This window comes from Passer domesticus, chromosome 9 (genome assembly GCF_036417665.1).
Source record: "Passer domesticus isolate bPasDom1 chromosome 9, bPasDom1.hap1, whole genome shotgun sequence".
Classification (NCBI taxonomy): Eukaryota; Metazoa; Chordata; class Aves; order Passeriformes; family Passeridae; genus Passer; species Passer domesticus.
The window spans coordinates 32,565,859-32,585,633 of NC_087482.1; the positions used below are offsets into that span (position 1 = coordinate 32,565,859).

A 19,775-nucleotide genomic window follows, 5' to 3' on the forward strand; every position below is an offset into this window, starting at 1 on the left:
TCCCTCATTTGTCACAGTGATTTGTGCATGGATTTGTCCTTTGCAGGTGATTTCTGATCTTCGTAAGAGCTTGGATCTGTCCTCGTGTGTTCTGCCCCTGCAGATTCACAGTTCCCAGAAGAAGATTAAAAGCCAAGTCCAGGCCAGGTACTTAAACAAGTTTACTTGATTCTCCAAGGGTAGGATGAGACAAGAGAACTTAAACTGTTCCTCTTCTGGTCTCTCTGGCACAACTGGCTACATACACGAGCCTGATTGATCCTGTGGAAAGGCACAGACACCTTTATTCCTTCCTGCTGGGTACTAATGCAATACATTTGTCACTCCTTGCCCAGCCAGCTTCCCCTGCCATGGATGTAGTTCCTTTTGAGCCATCTGCCTCCATGTCTGCATGGGGATAAGCAAGTTCATTTATAATAATGTTGCTACCAGTTTATCTCTTCCAAGTTCCCTGCAGTATGTTTTCTGTATTACTGTTGTAACTGCAGTATTGATTCTGTGACCTCTGTTTCCACCCTCTTGGGAAACTCCCTGTCCTTGCCAGAGCATTCCCTCTGGACAATGGCTGCTTTAAGTAACTGCTGTGACTGCTGGGCTGCCTTGCTCCTTCTGTGACAGTATTTGCAGGGACTGAGTCTCCTCTTTTCTGATGATTTGCAGTTCTTCCCTGAGCCAAGTAACCACCAGCCAGAACTGTGTGAAGCTACTTTTTGATGTCATTAAGTTAGCTGTGAGATTTCAGAAAGATGTCTCTGAAGCATGGATTAAGGTAAGATACATACTTCAGACCTTGTTTCCTTTTTTATTTGGGCTCCTTGATTGAGTCTGAGCCTTTCTTATCATCAAATGTAGTATTAAAAGACAAATGTTAGCCCTTCACTTTACTGATACACATTTCATTCTGCAAGACAGGAAAAATGTATTCCCATATATTGAGATTTAGCTATGTGAAGCTTTAAGGTGCTTGAAAATGTCCTGCTAGAAATTATTATCAGCTGGTATTAGGCTAAATTTAATTTTAAATTTCTTTTCAGTGTAAACCATAAGGATATTTCTTGTCCTCATTCCTCAGTACCTCAGTTCCTTTCTCAAGCCTTGTGTTATTTGAGAATGTCCTTGTTCAAACTCAGTTTTCAGCTATTTTTTTAATACCTTCTGGATTCTCTGTTGTTGGCAAGATCCAGTTTGCTGACTTTGATGGGTATCCTGTTGTAGAGGAGAGAAATTTGTAAGCAGGGTGTCACAGACTTTTGGTGTCTACCTTTTTTGATTTGGTTTTGGAATACAGTATTGTACTGTAGCCTAACAGCTTGCTTGGTTTTTTTTCTCTCAGGCTATTGAGAACAGCACATCTGTGTCTGACCATAAGGTAATAGTTCTGCTCTGCAAGTGTCCTCTTCTCTTGGTTTCTCAAGGGCTTTCTTCATGCTTGTAGATTAAGAGATTTTTGAATTTGAACCAGAAACTTGCCAGTGATGTTTCATGGATGGTTCTCTTGGTATTGGACTTGTTCCAAGTATAACAACCATCCATTTTCTTTGTAACTTTTGGTTCATCCCTTCCTTCAGGTTCATCCCTGTCCCTTCTGTTAAGGGACAGAGTTATCCTGGTGTAATTCTGTCCTGTTGTACTCATAAGGTTTTATTTCAGTTGTGACTCTTGGGACTTTCTGAGCTCTTCTTTTCTTCTCAGTTTAGACTTCAAATTTTGACTTGGAGTTATCTGGACTGTTTAATATTTCAGCATAATGAGTGGTGGTTATTTCCTCTAAAAGGTTCTGGATCTGATAGTTTTGCTGCTAATCCACTCTACAAACACCAGGAACAGGAAGCAAACTGAGAAGGTTTTGAGGAGCAAAATCCGATTAGGCTGCATGCCAGAACAGCTGATGCAGAATGCCTTCCAAAACCATTCAACGGTCAGTGCTGATCCTGCTTTGGGACTCTCTCTTTTATCTCTCAAAGATCTTGTCAGATGATGATTTAGCCCTGTGCTGCATTATTTGTACCTTTCCAGTAATGTTCATGTACTTCTCTTTTACAATTTTTAGTCCAGATCATTGTCCCAAGGCACATATCCTCTGTTGTAACTGTCATGTGGTTTTTTGGAGTTGAGCTTTCCTCAGCATTGGTTATGTTGAAAACAAGCAACAGTAATCTCTTCTTTCATGATGTCTGTATTTCAGGTTATCAAAGACTTCTTCCCTTCAATCCTAGCCCTTGCTCAGACATTTCTGCACTCAGCACACCCAGCTGTGGTCTCCTTTGGCAGCTGCATGTACAAACAAGCTTTTGCAGCCTTTGACTCCTACTGCCAGCAGGTACAGTGTGATGGATGGCAGCTGTTTTGTTTAGATTTGCACTTTGTTCTAGAGTGTATGTCATGATCCTTTAGGGGACAGGGTTTCAGGCAGTAGGAAGCCTTTGGAGAGAGGTCTGTGCCAAAAAATAGGCCAAGAAGAAGATGGGGAACAAAAACAGCGAGACTGATAGCAAGTGACTTCAAGCACAAAGACTGCTGTGATTATCTGTACTTGATCAACATAGTTCATATGAGCAGAGCAAAGCAGACATTTTTCTGTTGATATTTCACTGTGTTCTTTTGGTGGCTTTTTCCTTAGGAGGTTGTGACTGCTTTGGTGACTCACGTGTGCAGTGGAAGTGAGACAGAACTGGACATTTCTCTGGATGTGCTCACGGATTTGGTGGTGCTGCACACGTCCCTGCTGATGCGCTATGCCACCTTTGTGAAGGTGTGTGCATTTCTGGGTTTAGACTAGATTTTGGGGCTCTTACACCACTTGTTTCAGATCCAGAACAGGCCAGTACTTCTCCAGGATAGATGTACTGGAAGAACTTGTACCTGTAAAGCTTTTCTGCCTGGAGAAAGGCAGTGGTCAGAACTGAAAGGTAACTGCTGTCAAAGTGTGAGCTGTAAGATAGAATTGTATAGTTTTTGACAGGGGAAATTGAGATAGACAATTTCCTTTAGCTGAACAATGCCTAAATTGCAGGCATGGAATGGTGCCTACAATGGAAATGCTGTTTTTATTTATATGAGCTATTTAAAAACTTGGCAAAAACCTGCTCCCTTAGTGGACTGTGCATTCTGTCTATTAAAAGACTGACAGTACTCCAGCCAGTATTTGAATCCTAAGACAAAATTGCTTGCAGAGATGGAAGAAGATATATCCTAAAATTTAAAGAAGAAACGGAGAAAAAATATAGACAACTGAATTCTAAGAATGATGAGCAGGGTCAGACCTGCCCAGCTGCCTATTTCTAAAGGTAGTAAAAGTGAAGATTGAGGGAAGGGCTAAACAGCAAGGCAAGCATGTAACTGTACTTTCCTTGAACACTCCCCCATCAGTCGTGGCTTGTAGCTTAAGGGCAGCTTGTATTTAAGAGCCCTTGAAGAAGGTGGGTGTGGGTATTCCCACTCCTCCGATATTTTGGTGCTCCCAGTGATTTAATGATGCATTGTGGGAAAGCTGTATACTTTTTGCTGTTTAGTTGGTTGATTGTTAAATGAAAAGTACTTGCTTCATTACTTTCTTGTCAATACTTTGAATTGACAAAGAAATGTGACCAAATCTGTAATAGAAAACAGACAGCTGTCATTTGTCCTGAGCACTCCCAAAATGCTTTATGGTAGCCAAATTGTTCTTTCCATTCAGGAAATGATAAAATGAAATCCCATAATTAAGGCCAGAGCAATAATCTAGCATTTATGTTTGGTTCATTTGAATGTAGCTTTTTCATATGTGTACAAAAAAGGTAAAGTTAATTATCTTCCCTGAGGTTGACAATTAATGTGTTTTTGAGAATATGGAAAGGGATTCTTGATATCATGAGCTAGTTTGTGGCTTCTCTTACAGACCATTTTAGACTCTACACAGAAACTGAATCCATGCCAGATCCGGAAGCTTTTCTACATCCTCAGCACTTTAGCATTCAGCCAGAAGCAAGAAGGGAGCTACATTCAGGTAAGCAGAGACACAACAGGAAGTTGTTCAATCTGTGCCTTGGTTCTTCTGCTGGGTTAACTAAATATTGGCATCATCTCTGAACAGGGATTGATGTCAGGATAGCCTTGAGCTTAAAATTCTCTTCTCCCCAAGTGTCTGCAAATCAGCTTGTGGCTCTAGACTTCCCACCCTGATGTCAAGGGCTTATCACAGTGACTGTGCCTCTCATCTTTCCCAGAAAGGTCCCCTTCTCTTGCACATTTGAGAAAGGCAGAGTTGTTAGACATGTTGGAAGGGTACTGATGGTAGTCCCTAAGCTAACCTCCCAGTTAAAGTGGGACTGTCACCAGCAAGCTGTTTCTCCATCACTTGGAAGCCTTCAGAAAGCACAGTTCAGCTTCCTCCCTGAGGTGTTTGTGTTGATTCAGCCACTTAAATTCTGCACACCAGAGACAACAAAGACTCTCTTGTTAGAAGAACTGAACTGCACAGAGCAGAGCTCTGCAGGTGTGAAGTGGTAGACTCCACACCTCTTGTGCCTCTGGTTTAAACATGAGAAGCTGTCAAACCTGGTTTGTCTAAATCCACCTTCATCTTGCACAGGATACCTTGTGTGACTCAGCTGCAGCATATCAGTGGTGGTACCTTTGTCTGGATTTCTGAATCCTTGAGCATAGCAGATAAAGAAATAATTTAAAGATATTTATTCTACAACAGAGACATCAGGGTTTAAAATTCTGCCCATTCATAAAGTTCAGCTCTTAGAAATTAGGACTGTTTGTCTTTCTTTGAGTCCCTTTGTAGTTTGTAGTTGTAGTATGTTTGCACATGCTAACTTGAGCCTACAAAAGAAAACTGCTCTTCCTCTCCTTCTTATTGGTCTGTGGCATGTAAAACAGCATGTCTACAGCCATTTTGTCCTTCCCACTCCACTGTTAAATTGGAGCTCTTCACTGCCAAAATTCCCAGTTGTATGGCAGGTTTAGCTCCTTTCTGAGCTAGTTTCCTCAATGATTTCCCCACCTCCCACCCTGAGTCTTACATGTGACTTGTGAAAATTGCCTTGGCAACACAGTGTGACTGCAGCCCAACAGGACTTGCCATCAGGATGTTCTGCCTGTCACCCTCAGAAGTTGTGAAAAGAAGGGGAGGAGTGTCTAGAATTTATTTTGAGCTGGCAGTTTATAACTGTGGAGATTCAAGGTTGACAATTTGACTCTTATCCTCAGTGATACTGAAGACTCCAGGGGTAGGTCACCAAAGAAAGCAGTATCCTGAGAGCCAGCGTCCTCTTTGCCTTCTCTAAGTGTTCTAAGCTGATGTCTCTTAGACATGAGGATCTCTGCAGATTAGTAAGAAATTTTTCCTTGCACTGCACAGATTGTCTTTGGACCTTCACCACAAACTGCTCCATCCCTCAGCCTCCTGAAGGTGACAGGGTTTTGAAGTGCAGCTCTGCAGCTGTTTGGGTGTCACAGGCTCTAAGACCATCTGCTGTTTTTTAACATACTCTCTGTTAATTATAGTTGAAACCTGGACCAACTACATGTTCTGTGTAGTAGTTAGAGCAAAGTCAAAGCAAATCACTTTCAATGCTGCTTACAACCTTACTTGGAGTTGGGATCAATATTTTCATAATAAATGAAATGTCAAAATGTGCATTCCTTAAGCAAAAACCCTAGTACACCCTCGCTGTGTAGCCTTTAGAGATGACATTAAGTGAAGATGCCAATAGAACTATGAGTGATGCACACAAGTAGCTGTGTGGTGACATGGTCTGTGTCTCTTTTCAGGATGATATGCACATGGTGATCAGGAAATGGCTCTCCAGCACGGTTCCCAACCACAAACAAATGGGGATTATTGGTGCTGTTTCCATGATAGGCAGCGTGGCATTAAAAAGGTGAGAGAAAATGTAGCAAAGATGAATTTAACATGGCTTTCAGTTCAGACCTGGAATGAAGCAAAGACAGGAGGACATTGCCTTTGAGTTCATGCACATCTTGGGCAAATCCAGGAATTTAAAACACTCTTTTGCATACTGTGGTGTTTGGTATTTCAGCCTGTGCAGTGCTGCTCACCTGCTGCTGGTCTCAAAGGCATCCAAATTCCTTATTAATGCCTATTTGTGGATCTCTTGACCACACTGCATGACCTGTTGCTTGGAAAAAAATTGAACACTGGCAGACTGACTACAGATCAGCCCTGACTCTAGGCTGAATAACCTGAGGTGCTCTGTGTTTGAGTCCAGGGAAGTCTAAAATAGAAGTCCCAAACAGCACCAGGTCTTTTCCTAATATGTACCAAAGAAATCTTTTTAATGTGTAATTCTCCAGTTTCTGGAGAGAGACCCTTGTGTGTGTGATGGGTTTTGCTGTCTCTTGAGTCTTGTGCCACAACAGCAAGGTTTTCAATTGCTTCCAGGAATGAAGGAGATGCTGCTTCAGTGGAGAGACCAGAGCTGAACAGTGAGCGTGATGAGCAGGTGAGTGCCAAGAACGGGGCAGTGCAGGACACAGGGAGGGTATGGTCAGCAAGGAGGGGTGACTGGAAATGCAGTCTTGGCTGAAGTACTGTGTGGGTCTGGGAGTTGGCTTTCCTGAGCCTGGGATTCTTGTACATTGAACTGCACAGCCAAGAGTCAATTAAAAATGGTTTTGGAGAAACAAAGGTGCCTGCTGGTGTTGCCTCTGCTACACCAGAACAAGAAGCACTGCAGCATTTAGTGAAAGTCTTCTGTCCAGTTGTTATTTCAAATACAAAGGAAAGAAGCAGGACAGTCTGCTTCAGTGAGCCAAAGGTGGCCATGGCCATCCTCTCAGCTTTGGTAGCTGTGCCTTTCATGCCATCCAGAGGAAGTTCTTCTGCACAGGATTGGCCTAGCAGCCTTTTCCCTTAGTTTCTGTTAAAGAGCCTTCTTCTCTGCTGGCAGGCTATTTAAGAGTGATTCTGGGCAGACTCTGTATTATTTCATGGCAGAGGACACTAAAAGCCCATGTTCCTTCTTAAATCTGTGTCTATTCAAGAAAATTCACCATGGGTTGTTACTCTAGAGATGAAGCTTTGAATATGCCTCACAATAAATTAATGTAAAAGGACTGAAGGTAAAAGCTTGAATTGGATCCATTTGCCTTACCCAGTTCTGCACTGTTTTCTCTCCTTTCAGCTGTCAACCCTGCTGGACCTTGTGCGCTTCTGCTGTGAGCAAACACCAGAGGTCTTGGCTCTGTACTACGATGAATTTGCCAGTTTGATTGAGAAGCAGAAGGGCAATTTGGACTTGCAGCTCCTCGTATGTTGCAGAGCAATTTGAATTTAATCACTTAGATGAATTCTTCAGGAAGAATGTTGTTTTTCAAACATTGGCAGGATAGATTCAATTTGAGGATTTCACTCTAGTCTGGGAACTTGTTTTATTCTGTGAAAGACTGGTCAGATACAAAATCCTCATTTAGCTTTCTTGGCTTTTTTTATTGTGGCAGATTCCTCATTAACAGGAATGTGCTCATGTGCTTTAACAGCTTTTTTTTTTTTGAATTTTACATGACAACAGGGAAGTCTTTTAAAGGAAATTAAGTGACATTTCAGAGCATGCTGTTCCTATTCATAGACAAAAATAGAATCTGAAAGAACTTTAAACTTAGTATAGAAATTGGTTTCTGCGTCAGACTGTTAGGATTATCTGATCCCTAAGATCTTGGGAAAGCCACAGTCATGAATGCTAATAAATAAATAAATAAATAAATGGTATTTATGGTGATAGGAAGAGGTTTGTGAAGGCCACTGGACAGCTTTCTTCCTGCTGGGAGCTCCTTTTACATGTGGTCTGCTTTCCTCTTCCAGCCAGCTGCTCTTCCTCTGTGCATCACTCTGGAACTTGTAGTCAAGCCCTCATCCAAAGAGCAGGGAAGAAATTGGTTGTGCAGCTTAGCAATGTTTCCTGGCTCTGTCTCTAAAGGCAGCCCTTGGCTCCCCTTGCAGGCCATGGGGCTTCATTACTGTGATGGTTCCAGGATATTTTGCTGGGCCTTACCTTCTGCATCTTCCACTGCTGCTGTTGGAGCTTTCTTCACTGAGCCCCTTTGCTGAGCAAGTTGGTTTTTTTTTTCCTTTCTTTATAACAGGATGAGTTTGGGAAGAGTTTGGTGGAGGATTTCCCCAGTGACTTTGTGGTGGATCTCAGCCCCACAGTGCATGGGTATGCTAATCACAAATAAAGCATTGATAGTGTTTCTGTCACTGAGAACTGAAGTTGCCAACAAGATGTTGTCTGTCTTTCCTTGCAGTTCATTCTTGTTCCCAGTGAAGTCCTTGTACAATCTGGATGAAGATCAAAGTCAGGAAGCAATTGCCATTAACCTCTTGCCATTGGTGTCACAGAGTGAGCCTGGCAGGGTCACAGCTGGAGCAAGTAGCCAAAGTAAAAGGTATCTGACACTTCCTTGTGGGGTGGCTGCAGAGGTAAAGGAAGTGTTTTCATTTGTGCCCTTCAGGTGCCTGATAAGGGGCTGGTCAGAGAATTTACCAATTCCCAGTGTTCTTCTCCTTCTTTTGATGTTAAACCTACTCAGATAGGTTTAGAGGCATAGTCTGGTTGGGAGCTGGCAGTCTGTTCTGGCTTGGGCTGTTTAGGTGATCTTGGGTGTTTCATGATGATTGACAATGCTAAACCCACAAACATGCAGCCAAAAATGAAATTCAACTGAAGAATTAGGGCATTGTCTTTGGCAAATAGAACAGGAAGCCTGTAAGATGTAAAAAATTCTAAGTAAACAGGAGGACACTAATGTTAAAAGAATCATAAAAGTCATACACTTGTTAAGGTTAAAAAGGCTCTTTTTTTAAATCTGCACTTGCACATTTTTTGTAATTTGCTGTCTTAAGATTTTGTTGAGATTTTAGTTGTTCTTTAAAAAAAAAGGTCATTTTAAAATGAGAGAAAATGTAGCTACTTTGCATGCATCTATGGAAAAATGTTAATTTTCATCACTCAGAATTGGAGCAGTGGCACACTGTGAAACATTGAAGGAGGTGTCTCCACTGCTTACAACTGTTGTGCACAATTTCATGCAGTTCTTTCTAAATTACTCTAATTTGGTTTCCACCAGAAGTAAATCTGACCCCATTTTTTGTTCATTGCAGCCATTTTTCTATCCTTACATGCTTTTCCAGAAAACTGGTAATCACCAGCTATTAATTTGTGGGAGTTTTTTCCTAACCCACATGGTGCATTTCTGCTCTGTGTTGCTGGGACTTGCAGGCAGCAAAACAGAAGGCATAGGCAAGGTGTCCTGGGAAGGACACAGGACATAATGGAAAAGTGATGGGCATTCTGGAGATAGATAAAACATCAGACCCACTCCATTTCTTTTTCCCCAGGGCAGTGTCACCCCTGTGTCTGTCACCCTGTTTCCGGTTGCTGAGGCTCTACACTGCAGAGCAAAACAGTGGGAGCCTGGAGGATATTGATGCCTTACTAGGTATGGGAAATGGACTTTTTATAGAGCCTGGCTGCCTGCCTTGCTCCTGTGCCAGATCTGCAAGACTTCCTCCAGCTGCAGGAGGGGTTGAGCATTTTGTGAGGAGGCTGGGATGCTCTGTGCCCACAAAGTGGAAGGGAGGGAGGCAGGGGAGACAGTTGCTCTGTCTGGGGATGCAGTGGCTGATGGGCCTTACTCCAAACAGCCACTGGAATTGATGCAGGCTTTGGTAAGAGGCTTGGTAAATGCAAAGACCAAAGCATGGGTAGCACACAGTCCAACCTATACTTTTGCTCTGTGCCAGGTTGTCCCCTGTACCTGACTGACCTGGAGGTTGAGGGGAAGCTGGACTCTCTGTCCAAGCAGGAGCGTGAATTTCTGTGCTCACTCCTGTTCTATGCTCTCAACTGGTTTCGTGAAGTGAGTAGAGCTTTGTCTGCAGGTTCTGGAGTGGAGGGATGAGGGAAGCCTAGGAGGGCAGGAGTTAGTCAGCCAGGAAAAGGGAAGCTGGAGGGGAGGGAATGCTGTGGTCTTTTACTGTGGTCTTTGTTACCTAACACAAAGGTTGTGCTCCACTTTCAAAGAGGCTGTTGAATTTCCTGTCTTGGGGTGCTCTGTTCTCTGTTCTATACCTCTGTGAGCTGACAGAAGAGTAAAATGCAGTGCCTTCAAGTAGATTTGGACAGTGTGTTGGTCAGTGGGATTTTTCCTGCTGGGGTTATTCTGATAACATGAGACGGGCAGATTTGGTGCAATTCCACATTCCCAGTCCTTCTGCTCTTGTCCCAGGACTGCCTCTTTCCTGGCAGACCTGGGAAGTGCCAAGGGATCTTCAGAGCCACAGGTATCACAGAACCTGACAATGTGCTGTCTGCTAATTCCTCTTGTTCAATTAATATTTTATCTATAGGTGTTGTCTTCTTGCTTGTTTTAGATTGCCCCAATTGTATCCATGTTCTTATGGACTTCTGAAGAGTTTTGTTCAGGCAGTCTGAACCTGGTCACACAGGCCAGGTTGTGCTGTGTTGTGTATTTATTCAGGACTTGAGAATGTTATTCAGAAAAGAAAAAGTAACAAAGTGGGTACAAATCTCCCTAATTCAGTGATCTTGGTTTGTATCTCTAGGTTGTAAATGCCTTCTGCCAGCAACAGGATGCTGAGATGAAGGGGAAAGTTTTAACTCGATTACAGAACATCACAGAGCTGCAGAATGTGCTGGGAAAATGCTTGGCAGGTGAGTATGAGACATTTGTACATTCTGGGCCTGTACCAGCTGTGAAGTGAAAGGGGTTGCCTTAGACATCAATGGAGGAAACAAATGGTAACACACACTGCAGTTTTACAGTTTTAAAAGTTTGTGCGTGGACAGATATAATTTTCAATTTGTCCAAATCCAAACTGCTCTTCTTAATCCCTCCTTCAGTGAGGAGCACACAAATTACACATTCTAGAGTCACAAGCAGACAAACTTTAGCAGATCCCCCAAGTATTGACACCTCTTGTCCATCTCCCAGTAGCCTGCTCAGATCCCAGGCACTCTTATCTGCTCCACTGCTCCCCTACTCACTGCTATTCCAGCTCACTGTTCATTAGCAGGAACACAAATTCTTACACTTCTCTCACCACTCCACACTTTCACCAGGACAGTGAAATTTATGATACTTCCTTTAGATCTGTATCTGGCCTGTATGTTGTCATTCAGGAGCTGAATTAACCCAATTTCTGCATTTTGGCTCTTTCAGCAACCCCTGGCTATGTCCCACCACCAGCTACTTTTGACTCTGAGGCCCTGGAGGCTGCACCATCCATTAATGCTGGGCCAGCCAGGAAAAGGAGTGGTAAAGACAATTTAAAACATTTAAGCAAACATGTGAGGGGGGTTGGCTGGCAGATTGCACTTGTGTGAGCCCCTGCTGGCTGCAAGTGCAGTCTAGTGCTGAGCACAGCGTGTAGCCTTTGATTCTGAAGTTGCTTTTCTGTTTAAGGAAGGAAAAAGAAGGCTGATGGCAGCAAAGCTGGCTCTGCAGATCGTTCTCAAGCAGAAGACAGTTCTGAGGGAAACCAGCCTGATACTGAGCTCTCTGAGCTGGACAAGGTAGGTGTGCAGCCCTGGGGACTTGCAAGGAAGCCAGAACAGGGAAGATGCCATGGAAGCATAAACAAAAGCTTTGAGAGAGGAGTTGCTCATTCCAAAGTTAATCATATTCAGTGGTTCAGTTCTGCTTTCTGGCACCTGTCTTCCATCAGAATTTTGTGAACTATCCCCGCAGTGGCCACTCTCCTGCAATTTCCTTTTCAGACTGGTGCTGACAGAGAGGCAGGAACTCCTCTGGCACAGCTGCAGAGCTATCGCCCCTACTTCCGAGAGCTGGACCTCGAGGTGTTCACGGTGCTGCACTGTGGGCTGCTCACCAAGTCTGTCCTGGACACAGAGATGCACACAGAGGTGAGCAGAGCAGCCTGAAACCCACATTGATGAGGCTTTGTGGAATGGCCTCTCTCAGGGGCCTTGGCCTCCCTGTTCCACTGAAGTGCACAACAGGTTGGTGTTAGGATGTGTTGGCCCAGGGCTGTGAGCTGGGGACCAGGAGAGCATTTGGCCCCAAGTACTTCAAGGCACTGAGAGAAAGAGGACTTTGCTGAGAACAGACATGTTATATAGTAATGTTAAAAACAAACTAATGTAAATATTGCATAAAAGGTGAAAGGTATTGTATAACATGTACAGACCTAATAGAAAGAACGGGGCTTTAATATTGAGCACAGGTGAGATACAGGATGGTAAATACACTGAGTATTGCCTGTCAAAAAGACTCTATGACATAAGGTGAAGCCTGTATTGCAAAAACTCAAGTGTCCCAAGGCATCAGGAGATCATAAACAGCACAAACATGGGACTGGAGTCATGGAGGTGCTCCCAGTGGGCAGGGTGCTGTGTATCACCTGTGAGCTTGTAAAAACTGCATTGCTATGGCTGTGGAAAATAGATGTGCTTAATTTTGTTAATGTCCCTTTGCAGGCAGGCTGACTCCATCTGGAGTCTCATTTTGTCAGGCTCCAGTAAATGCATGAAATGGGAAAAGGCCATGGCAGCTGTCTCTGTGCATGCAGGTCACAGGCCAACTGGAAGACTGTTTGACAAGTCTCTTGGGATATGTGGCATTATTTCAAAATACTTCTTGACTGTTACTCACTTGGTGAATTCTGTGACTCTGGACTTAAACCTCTTTTTATCTTTAGGAGCTCATTTCAATGTCAATGTATATAATTTGTTCTTTCTCAGTTGTTAAGTTGTACTGACATTGCCTCAGCTGTTTAGAGCATCAGGATGGCTTCATGCTTTGAGTAACCAGAATGCCCCATCCCTGCCATGGGGGAGCATAAAAGCAAGCATCTACCAAATAAGTCCCTCCTGAGGTTAACCTAGTCCAGGAGTCATAACTGGAAACAGGGTAAACTGGAGCTTCAAGGCACTACAGTTACATCTGGGTCCTGGGATTGACTGTTCTTTTCATTGCAGGCTCGTGAAGTTGTGCAGCTGGGGCCTGCTGAGCTTTGCTTCCTTCTGGATGACCTGTGCTGGAAGCTGGAACATGTGCTGCCCTCGGGCTCCACAAGGAGGGTGCCCTTTCTAAAGGCAAGAACAGCAGCAGGCTGTGGGTCCAGGCCTGGGCTGAGGCAGAGCACGTCAGGGGCTTCCAGGCTTTTCCTGAGAAATGTTTTTCAGAATTATTTTCACTTGTTAATTAAATGGAAGTGTGACATCCAGCTGTGTGCCAGAGCAGTGTTGTGTGCACTGCTCTTGCTGAAGTGTTTGCAGCATCTGGTTCTCTGCATGTGTCAGGAAAGGTTTTAACTGAGGCAGTCTTGTAGCCTCAAAACTCAAGTGACCCTTTTCCTAGTCCTCCCTGGAGACACTGGCTGTGCTGTTCAAATTTAGCCAGGCCAGATGGCTGCAGCAGCCAGCAGAAGCTGCTGCATCCATGTTTCTGCTTTTTCTGCATTAGAAACCCTCCTGAGTGTAAGGACTCCTTGCTACTGACTTCAGGAGGAAAGTAAATGCATGTCCCCCTGCATTAAACTGAGAAATGCACTGCAGTTGGCTGGGCTCTTCATTTTTCTTTCTCCTTGTCTTTATACCTATCTTAATTCCCATATGCAGAGACTATCTTCTCTTAGTGTTTGAGTAAAGTGTTGGATTCTCTGATCCAACCTAAATGATTCTATAAGAGAGCTGTGTGTCAGATCAGTTTTAACCTTTTATTCAAATGTTATCCATTTGTCTGAGTTGGTGCTGCTTGTTCAGCAGAAGCCAACTTTCCTACCCTGTGACCCTGACCCTGTATGGCATCAGGAACTGCACTGCTTGGCAGCAGTCTGAGATGTAACAATTGAAGTTATTCTCAAGAGAGGCTAATGAAGCAACTTTTATCTTTTGGGTTTACTGCAGGAAAGAGGCAACAAGGATATTGGCTTTTCCCATCTGTGTCAGAGATCTCCCAAGGAAGTTGCTGTGTGTGTGGTTGATCTACTCAAGCCATTGTGTAAGCACATGGAGAACATGCATAACTACTTCCAGGTTAGTGGACAGCAATTTTGACCAGAAAAACCCTAAATTTTTGTCTCCTGTAAAGATACTTTCCGTTTTATTTGGGGGAAAAAGAGTCACTTTGTTTCCTTCAGGTTTATTAAACATGGAATTTATGGAAATGGATTCTTGTGCCATTATCTTTGTCTGGAATAATGTTTAATGGATTATTTGATCTGTATTAAAGGCAGCTGTACAAAATCAGGGTGCAGAAGATGAAATAGGAGTGAACATCCAGGAGCACCAGCTGATGTCCTCTTGCTACCAACTGCTGTTACTGACTTTTCGCTCCTTATTTGCTTGGTGAGTTTAAAATAAAAGTCCATGGTTGTACCCATTTATTGCTTCTTCTTCTTCCTGTTTATTTTCTTTAAAGTGTTTGCACCCTGCCAAAGGCCTGTCAGCCATGAAAAACATCCCACTGCAGTGGGTGGAGGATTCTAAGCACTTCTTAGTTAAGCCAGGCTTCATTGCCTGATTCTGAGCAGTGCTAAAGCACTGATCTGGGTAGAATTCAGTCAATGGCTTTTGGGTCAAGGTCAGCATAAGGGGCATATTGGCACACCTAGCTGTGCAATTTCCAGTCTGCATAGGGATCTTGGATTTTCTTACCCATCCTTTCCCATTTGCTTCCCTTCATCCTTTGCTAAATTGTCACTGCCTGAATCCTGGGCAATGAAAGAATTTCTTTTGCCAATGGGAAAGGATGAATGTGTATTTCACTGGCAAAAAGCCAATGCTGTTGATGCATTCAAGCTGGATTCATAAATATCCAACTCAGAAATGCTCTGCAGCCTGCAGACATAATCCAGGATAGTATAATAAAAGTTTCTTTCCAAACTCCAATTTGGATTTGCATGTGGAAAGCATTTTACCTTTGTCGTACTTCATAAACAGTAGTAACTGCATAAAAAGAGATGTCTGAGGTCTGCCTCCTTTTGTCCTCTACTGGAGCCTGAGGGTCCCCAGTCCACTCCTGACCATTCCCAGATTTGTAATTTCCTCTTTAGCCAGTGTGAATATTGTTGTTCCTGCGTCCACCTGTCTTGTAAATCAAAGAACCTGGTCAATTTTGTACCAGACAACCCAAGATTAGTTTTACTGTCCAGTGTAAAATATTTTTTGCTGCAGGTCAGACAGCCATATATATTGGGGTGAGCTGTCCAGCCACTGAAATTCAACAACCAAATTTCAGCTCTTTTTACATGTGTTTAGTCAAGGCCTCTTACATTACCAGTTGTTAATTAACTTGTGTGGTACAGGTGCACTTGAGCATTAGCATTATCAAGTCTACCTGTTCAGTTTATAGAATTAGCATGTGGATGTATTTGATTATTTCTAGCATACATATCCTCACAGACACTGGAAGTTCAGAGAAATAAATTAAGATCTCTAGAGTTTTCCCCCGTTGGGCTCCTATGATCTGTGCAGGAGGTGACCACTCATGATCACTGCATTTGCACAGCCACTGTCATCATTATACATCCTTCGATTTAGGTCTGCATAGCAATGGCTTAGTATGGACCTCCACTTATGGGAAATGGCCTCTCCTCACCAAGCTAGCTCTGCAGTCTAACTGAAAAGCTGATATTGTTTGTGCTCACTGCTTTCCATTCCCAAAATTTTCAATTTTTTGTGTCCCTTTATAACTTTCATATTGCAGGACTTGTCTTGAATATCCAGCTTCTCTATTTTTCATCTTGCCAAAAAGGCTTAGATATGCATTTGCATCTGATATCTCTTCTGATCTGATGATGAACTGAATTTTTTCTCCCCTCAGGAATGGTTTTTCTCAGCATGAAAATAGTGACTTGCTGAGGTCAGCTCTCCAGGTGCTTGCAGACAGGCTAAAGCCAGGAGAGACAGAGTTTCGTCTTCTTGAGGAGCTGATAAGGTAGAATCTCTATTTCACAAGGTTTGAAATGAACAAATTTTAGGGATTTTTCCCTGTTTTGTGTGGGCATTATGGGTAAACGTGTGTTTGGGAGCTCTCATAGAGACTACACTCACTTCAAACAGAGCTTTGTATTTAATTGAATGGCAGTGTAGTCAAACCTCATTAAAGGATGAAAAAATGTAAAACATTCATGAATCTGTGGATCTCGTTTGTATGCTGTTGAGACAAGATTAGTAGGATTCACAGAAGGAATGGCTATGTTATGGAGAGTTAAAATGCTTAAAGGTACACTAGGCAAAAGCAGTATATAAAGCTGTTGCTAGACTCAGAGTGGCTGGGGCTTGAGAAAATTTTTCAGTGATTGAATTCCTGTGTATTAGTGGCTGATCACTCCTTCTTCAGAAGGGCACTGCCACAGACATAACACTGGGATATGGAGACCCTGGATCTGAGATAGTCTAATGCTTCCTTTTTATGTGTGTCTGAGACGTTACCCTGTCTGCACTGTTTTTACCTTTTCCCTTTCCTCTCATCCCCAGTGAGAGCTTTCAGTACCTCCTGAATTTCCAGCAGAGTGTTCCCAGCTTCCACTGTGCCTATATCCTCACTCAGCTCCTGATTGCCATTGCTGAGAAGCCCATGGCTGGCTGGAAGAAGGAGAAAATGGGTAATGTGTGAAGAGTTACTCATCTCAGATGAGTTTTTGCATGGTCTTTGTCTTTTAAGGGAGAGCTTTCCCTCTCAAATCCTGGTAATCTTACTGGGTGAACAGTCCTAGCCATTAATAAAGGGAACAGAGTAAATATATTGGATCCTCTTTGATATGTGTTCTCTGCTGTGCCTCAGGCACATGCAGACAGGCAGACTCCAGCTCTCTCAGCTGGTGTTTTTAAAAATCAGAGCTTTCAGGAGTTCTAAGCATGAGCCTGCTGTTCAGTGCTGGTACCAGTTTAACCACTGGTTATGGAGGTGAGTGATCACAGACTTGATCTCATGTAAATTCCTGCTGTAAGTACACATGTCTGTGACAGCTTGTTTCCAAAATTTATGGAAATGAGCTGCAAATACAGCTGTTACTCCAGGGCAGAGAGAGGAAAACTTATAGATTCTTAACCCCATGCAACAAATGTTTTCAGTTAAGAAAGCTTCTCTCATAGATTAGGACCCATTATGTAAAACAGCAGATAAAGGACAGACATGAATGCAGGGAATATACAAGAAAACTCCTTGATCTCCACTTCAGCACACTGAAATAAGACTCCAGACAGTTGCCTCTCTCAGCCATTCCTTGTCATACTAAGACACCTCTAGAATTTGTCCTTCTCCAATCCCCATAGCCACACAGAATTGTAACTTCCCTCCTTAAAGACAATTTTACTATTTTAAATGTTACAATCCCGTGGCAGGAGAACGACTGACTGAGTGTGGCATGCAATAAACTGTTTTAACTAATCATTTCCTGGTTTTGAACATTTCTGCAAGAGACAAGCAGGTTTGTTAGCAGTTTTGATTTCAGAAATCTGTAGACTCTAAACTTGTCTGTTCACATTTATTACTATAGTGCTGTGGCCAAAAGGCCAAGTCACTTTTTATTGGAACTCCATTTCTAGAAATGGATACCCTAAGGGTTGCATATGGCCTAATTAAAAACAAAGAGATGGCACACTGTAGGAGCTGCCAAAAAAATAAGGTTTAACTTAAGTTTGTCAGAAGTGGCCAGAGGTGGGTCATGGATCTGATGTGAACAGGTATTCCAGACCAGGAACATGCTGGATGTGCAAATACTTTGTTATGGTATATGTCCTTGTGGCCTTGCAGCTTTTTAGGGAAAATACATTCTGGCTTAGAAAGGTCAGGCACATGAGGGGTAGTGATATTGTGATCTTTCAAAAAATCATTTGAACATGCAGCTTTTATATGGAAGAAGGAATTTTTGTTTTGTTTTTATTATTCTTCTTTCACTAAGTTATCTCTTATGTTTCCCAGCTTCTCTAGCAAAGCAGTTCCTGTGCCAGTCCTGGGTGAAGGCCAGTGGAGACCGAGAGAAGGGCAGCCAGTTCAACAGTGCCCTGCACACCCTGCTCTGGTAAGGCTCAAGCTGTTCCCTTAGGCACACCCAGACACTCTGGTTTTTTAGTGATTGCTGTTGCTACAGAGGAGTGGCCCCTTTGAATCATAACCCTCATGCTTGCACAGCTTGGCCTAAAGCCCTGTTTCTATCTAAAGCACAATTTCTTTCATGGTTTGAAGTGTGAAGCTGAGCTGAGCACCTTTCCTCATCCTCTGTCACTTGTGTCAGGAAGTTCTCAGCAATGGCCTCCAGGAGACTCCTGGATTGCTCATGGCCTGCTGGGCTGTCCTTCCAGCAGGTGTCCCAGTGGTTAGTCTGCCATGAGGATCAGGGCCTCCAACAAGGGGGTACTCCTGGCTGTCTGTAGAAGGCTTTGTTGGCTTGCTCCTGATCCAGGTTTCCTATAGCAGACAGCCATTTCAATGTCACCCATACTGATTGGGTGTTTTCTCTCTCAGAAAGGGCAATTCCATCTCATCTTCTTCCCAGCCTGTCCTTCCTAAATACTAAAATGAGGGAATACTGAATCCATGCATGTTTCAGATCACGGCAGCTTTTAATGACATCACTGTGACAGTTCTAAGTAGTGCCTTGGGTTTCCTGCATGTGATTGCTTTTGGCAGGGAAGAGCTTGACAGTTTTAGGCCACATGTTTCAGGCAGGCAGTGTTCAAGGCCTTGTTGTGTCATTCTGTGTAGTATCTACTGATCACCTATGTTGGTTTTGGATTTAGTGTCTACCTGGAGCACACAGATAACATCCTGAAAGCCATAGAGGAAATCTCCAGTGTTGGTGTTCCTGAACTGATGAACTCTGCCAAAGATGGATGTTCTTCTACTTACCCTACCCTAAGCAGGTAATTGTAGCAATAGAAACTTTGAATTCTGTGATATACATAATGATAATTTCTGCTTTTAAATATTTAGTTTTCTTATTTTGTGGCCTATTGTGATTTCATGTTGATACTGTGGTGGCTACTCTGGACACTTGTAAACATTGTTTTGGCACTATGCAACAGGTAGCATGGGGTAGCTTTATGCCAAAGTGGAATGTCCTGTACTTAACATGATGTTGAGTTCATTGCTGTGAGCCATGAACTAGGGAATGAACTGCTGTCTGTCATCAGTGTGTTGTCTCTGTGCTACTGTGGTGGTATAAAGCATCCAAAAGTCAGCCTCAGAGGCCTGGGGTGGCTGTAGGCAATCTGGGCTGGTATGCAGTGTGCAAAAACACTCAGGGTGCTTCTGCCTGGCACAGGAATTTGGAAGCAGGAATGAAGAAAGTTCCTGCACTCTGAAACTTCCAGAATCATCCTATGCTGACAGCTGCAGTCCTTCCACTGTGCACCCTACAGCTACAAGGAAGTGGTGGTGTCTAAGTGTCATTCACACTGAGGAAGTGCTACTGACTTCCCAGGATTGTCCATCTGTCTGGGCAATTGGGCTGGGCCTAGGGCCCGTATGAGTCCTAGGGCCAATCTTCTGTGATTTCCTACTGAGAAGGATGCCCAGCTGGGCAACCTTTGAGTTTGCTGCATCATTCTGGTGACAAACAGCCTATCAAAATGCTCAGAGCTGACTTGCAGCTTTTTCATTTTCTCCATAGGCAGACATTCCCAGTTTTCTTCAGAGTAATGATGGCTCAGCTGGAGAGTTCAGTGAAAAGCATCCCAGCTGGGAAACCAACAGACTCAAGTGAGGTAGGAAGATTAATACACTGGACCCTGTAAGTGGAAGAAAACTTAGGTTAAACTGGACAGTATAATAAAGAT

At 43.3% G+C, this 19,775-nt stretch overlaps 1 protein-coding gene across 2 annotated transcripts in view; it reads left to right on the forward strand.

Moving 5' to 3' along the window:
* Positions 1–19,775, forward strand: part of FANCD2 (FA complementation group D2) — a 34,749-nt gene that overhangs the window by 9,366 nt on the left and 5,608 nt on the right. For both annotated transcript variants that reach the window (XM_064432522.1, XM_064432523.1), the window contains exons 12-37: positions 47–147; positions 661–769; positions 1,334–1,369; positions 1,775–1,918; positions 2,186–2,320; positions 2,621–2,752; positions 3,878–3,985; positions 5,761–5,870; positions 6,392–6,452; positions 7,134–7,259; positions 8,092–8,165; positions 8,254–8,394; positions 9,347–9,447; positions 9,752–9,867; positions 10,574–10,682; positions 11,191–11,286; positions 11,434–11,543; positions 11,748–11,894; positions 12,969–13,085; positions 13,899–14,027; positions 14,224–14,339; positions 15,817–15,930; positions 16,473–16,600; positions 17,920–18,019; positions 18,738–18,860; positions 19,610–19,703. In XM_064432522.1, the coding sequence (XP_064288592.1) occupies positions 47–147; positions 661–769; positions 1,334–1,369; positions 1,775–1,918; positions 2,186–2,320; positions 2,621–2,752; positions 3,878–3,985; positions 5,761–5,870; positions 6,392–6,452; positions 7,134–7,259; positions 8,092–8,165; positions 8,254–8,394; positions 9,347–9,447; positions 9,752–9,867; positions 10,574–10,682; positions 11,191–11,286; positions 11,434–11,543; positions 11,748–11,894; positions 12,969–13,085; positions 13,899–14,027; positions 14,224–14,339; positions 15,817–15,930; positions 16,473–16,600; positions 17,920–18,019; positions 18,738–18,860; positions 19,610–19,703 (2,877 nt within the window). The remainder of the gene's footprint in view (positions 1–46; positions 148–660; positions 770–1,333; positions 1,370–1,774; positions 1,919–2,185; positions 2,321–2,620; positions 2,753–3,877; positions 3,986–5,760; positions 5,871–6,391; positions 6,453–7,133; positions 7,260–8,091; positions 8,166–8,253; positions 8,395–9,346; positions 9,448–9,751; positions 9,868–10,573; positions 10,683–11,190; positions 11,287–11,433; positions 11,544–11,747; positions 11,895–12,968; positions 13,086–13,898; positions 14,028–14,223; positions 14,340–15,816; positions 15,931–16,472; positions 16,601–17,919; positions 18,020–18,737; positions 18,861–19,609; positions 19,704–19,775) is intronic.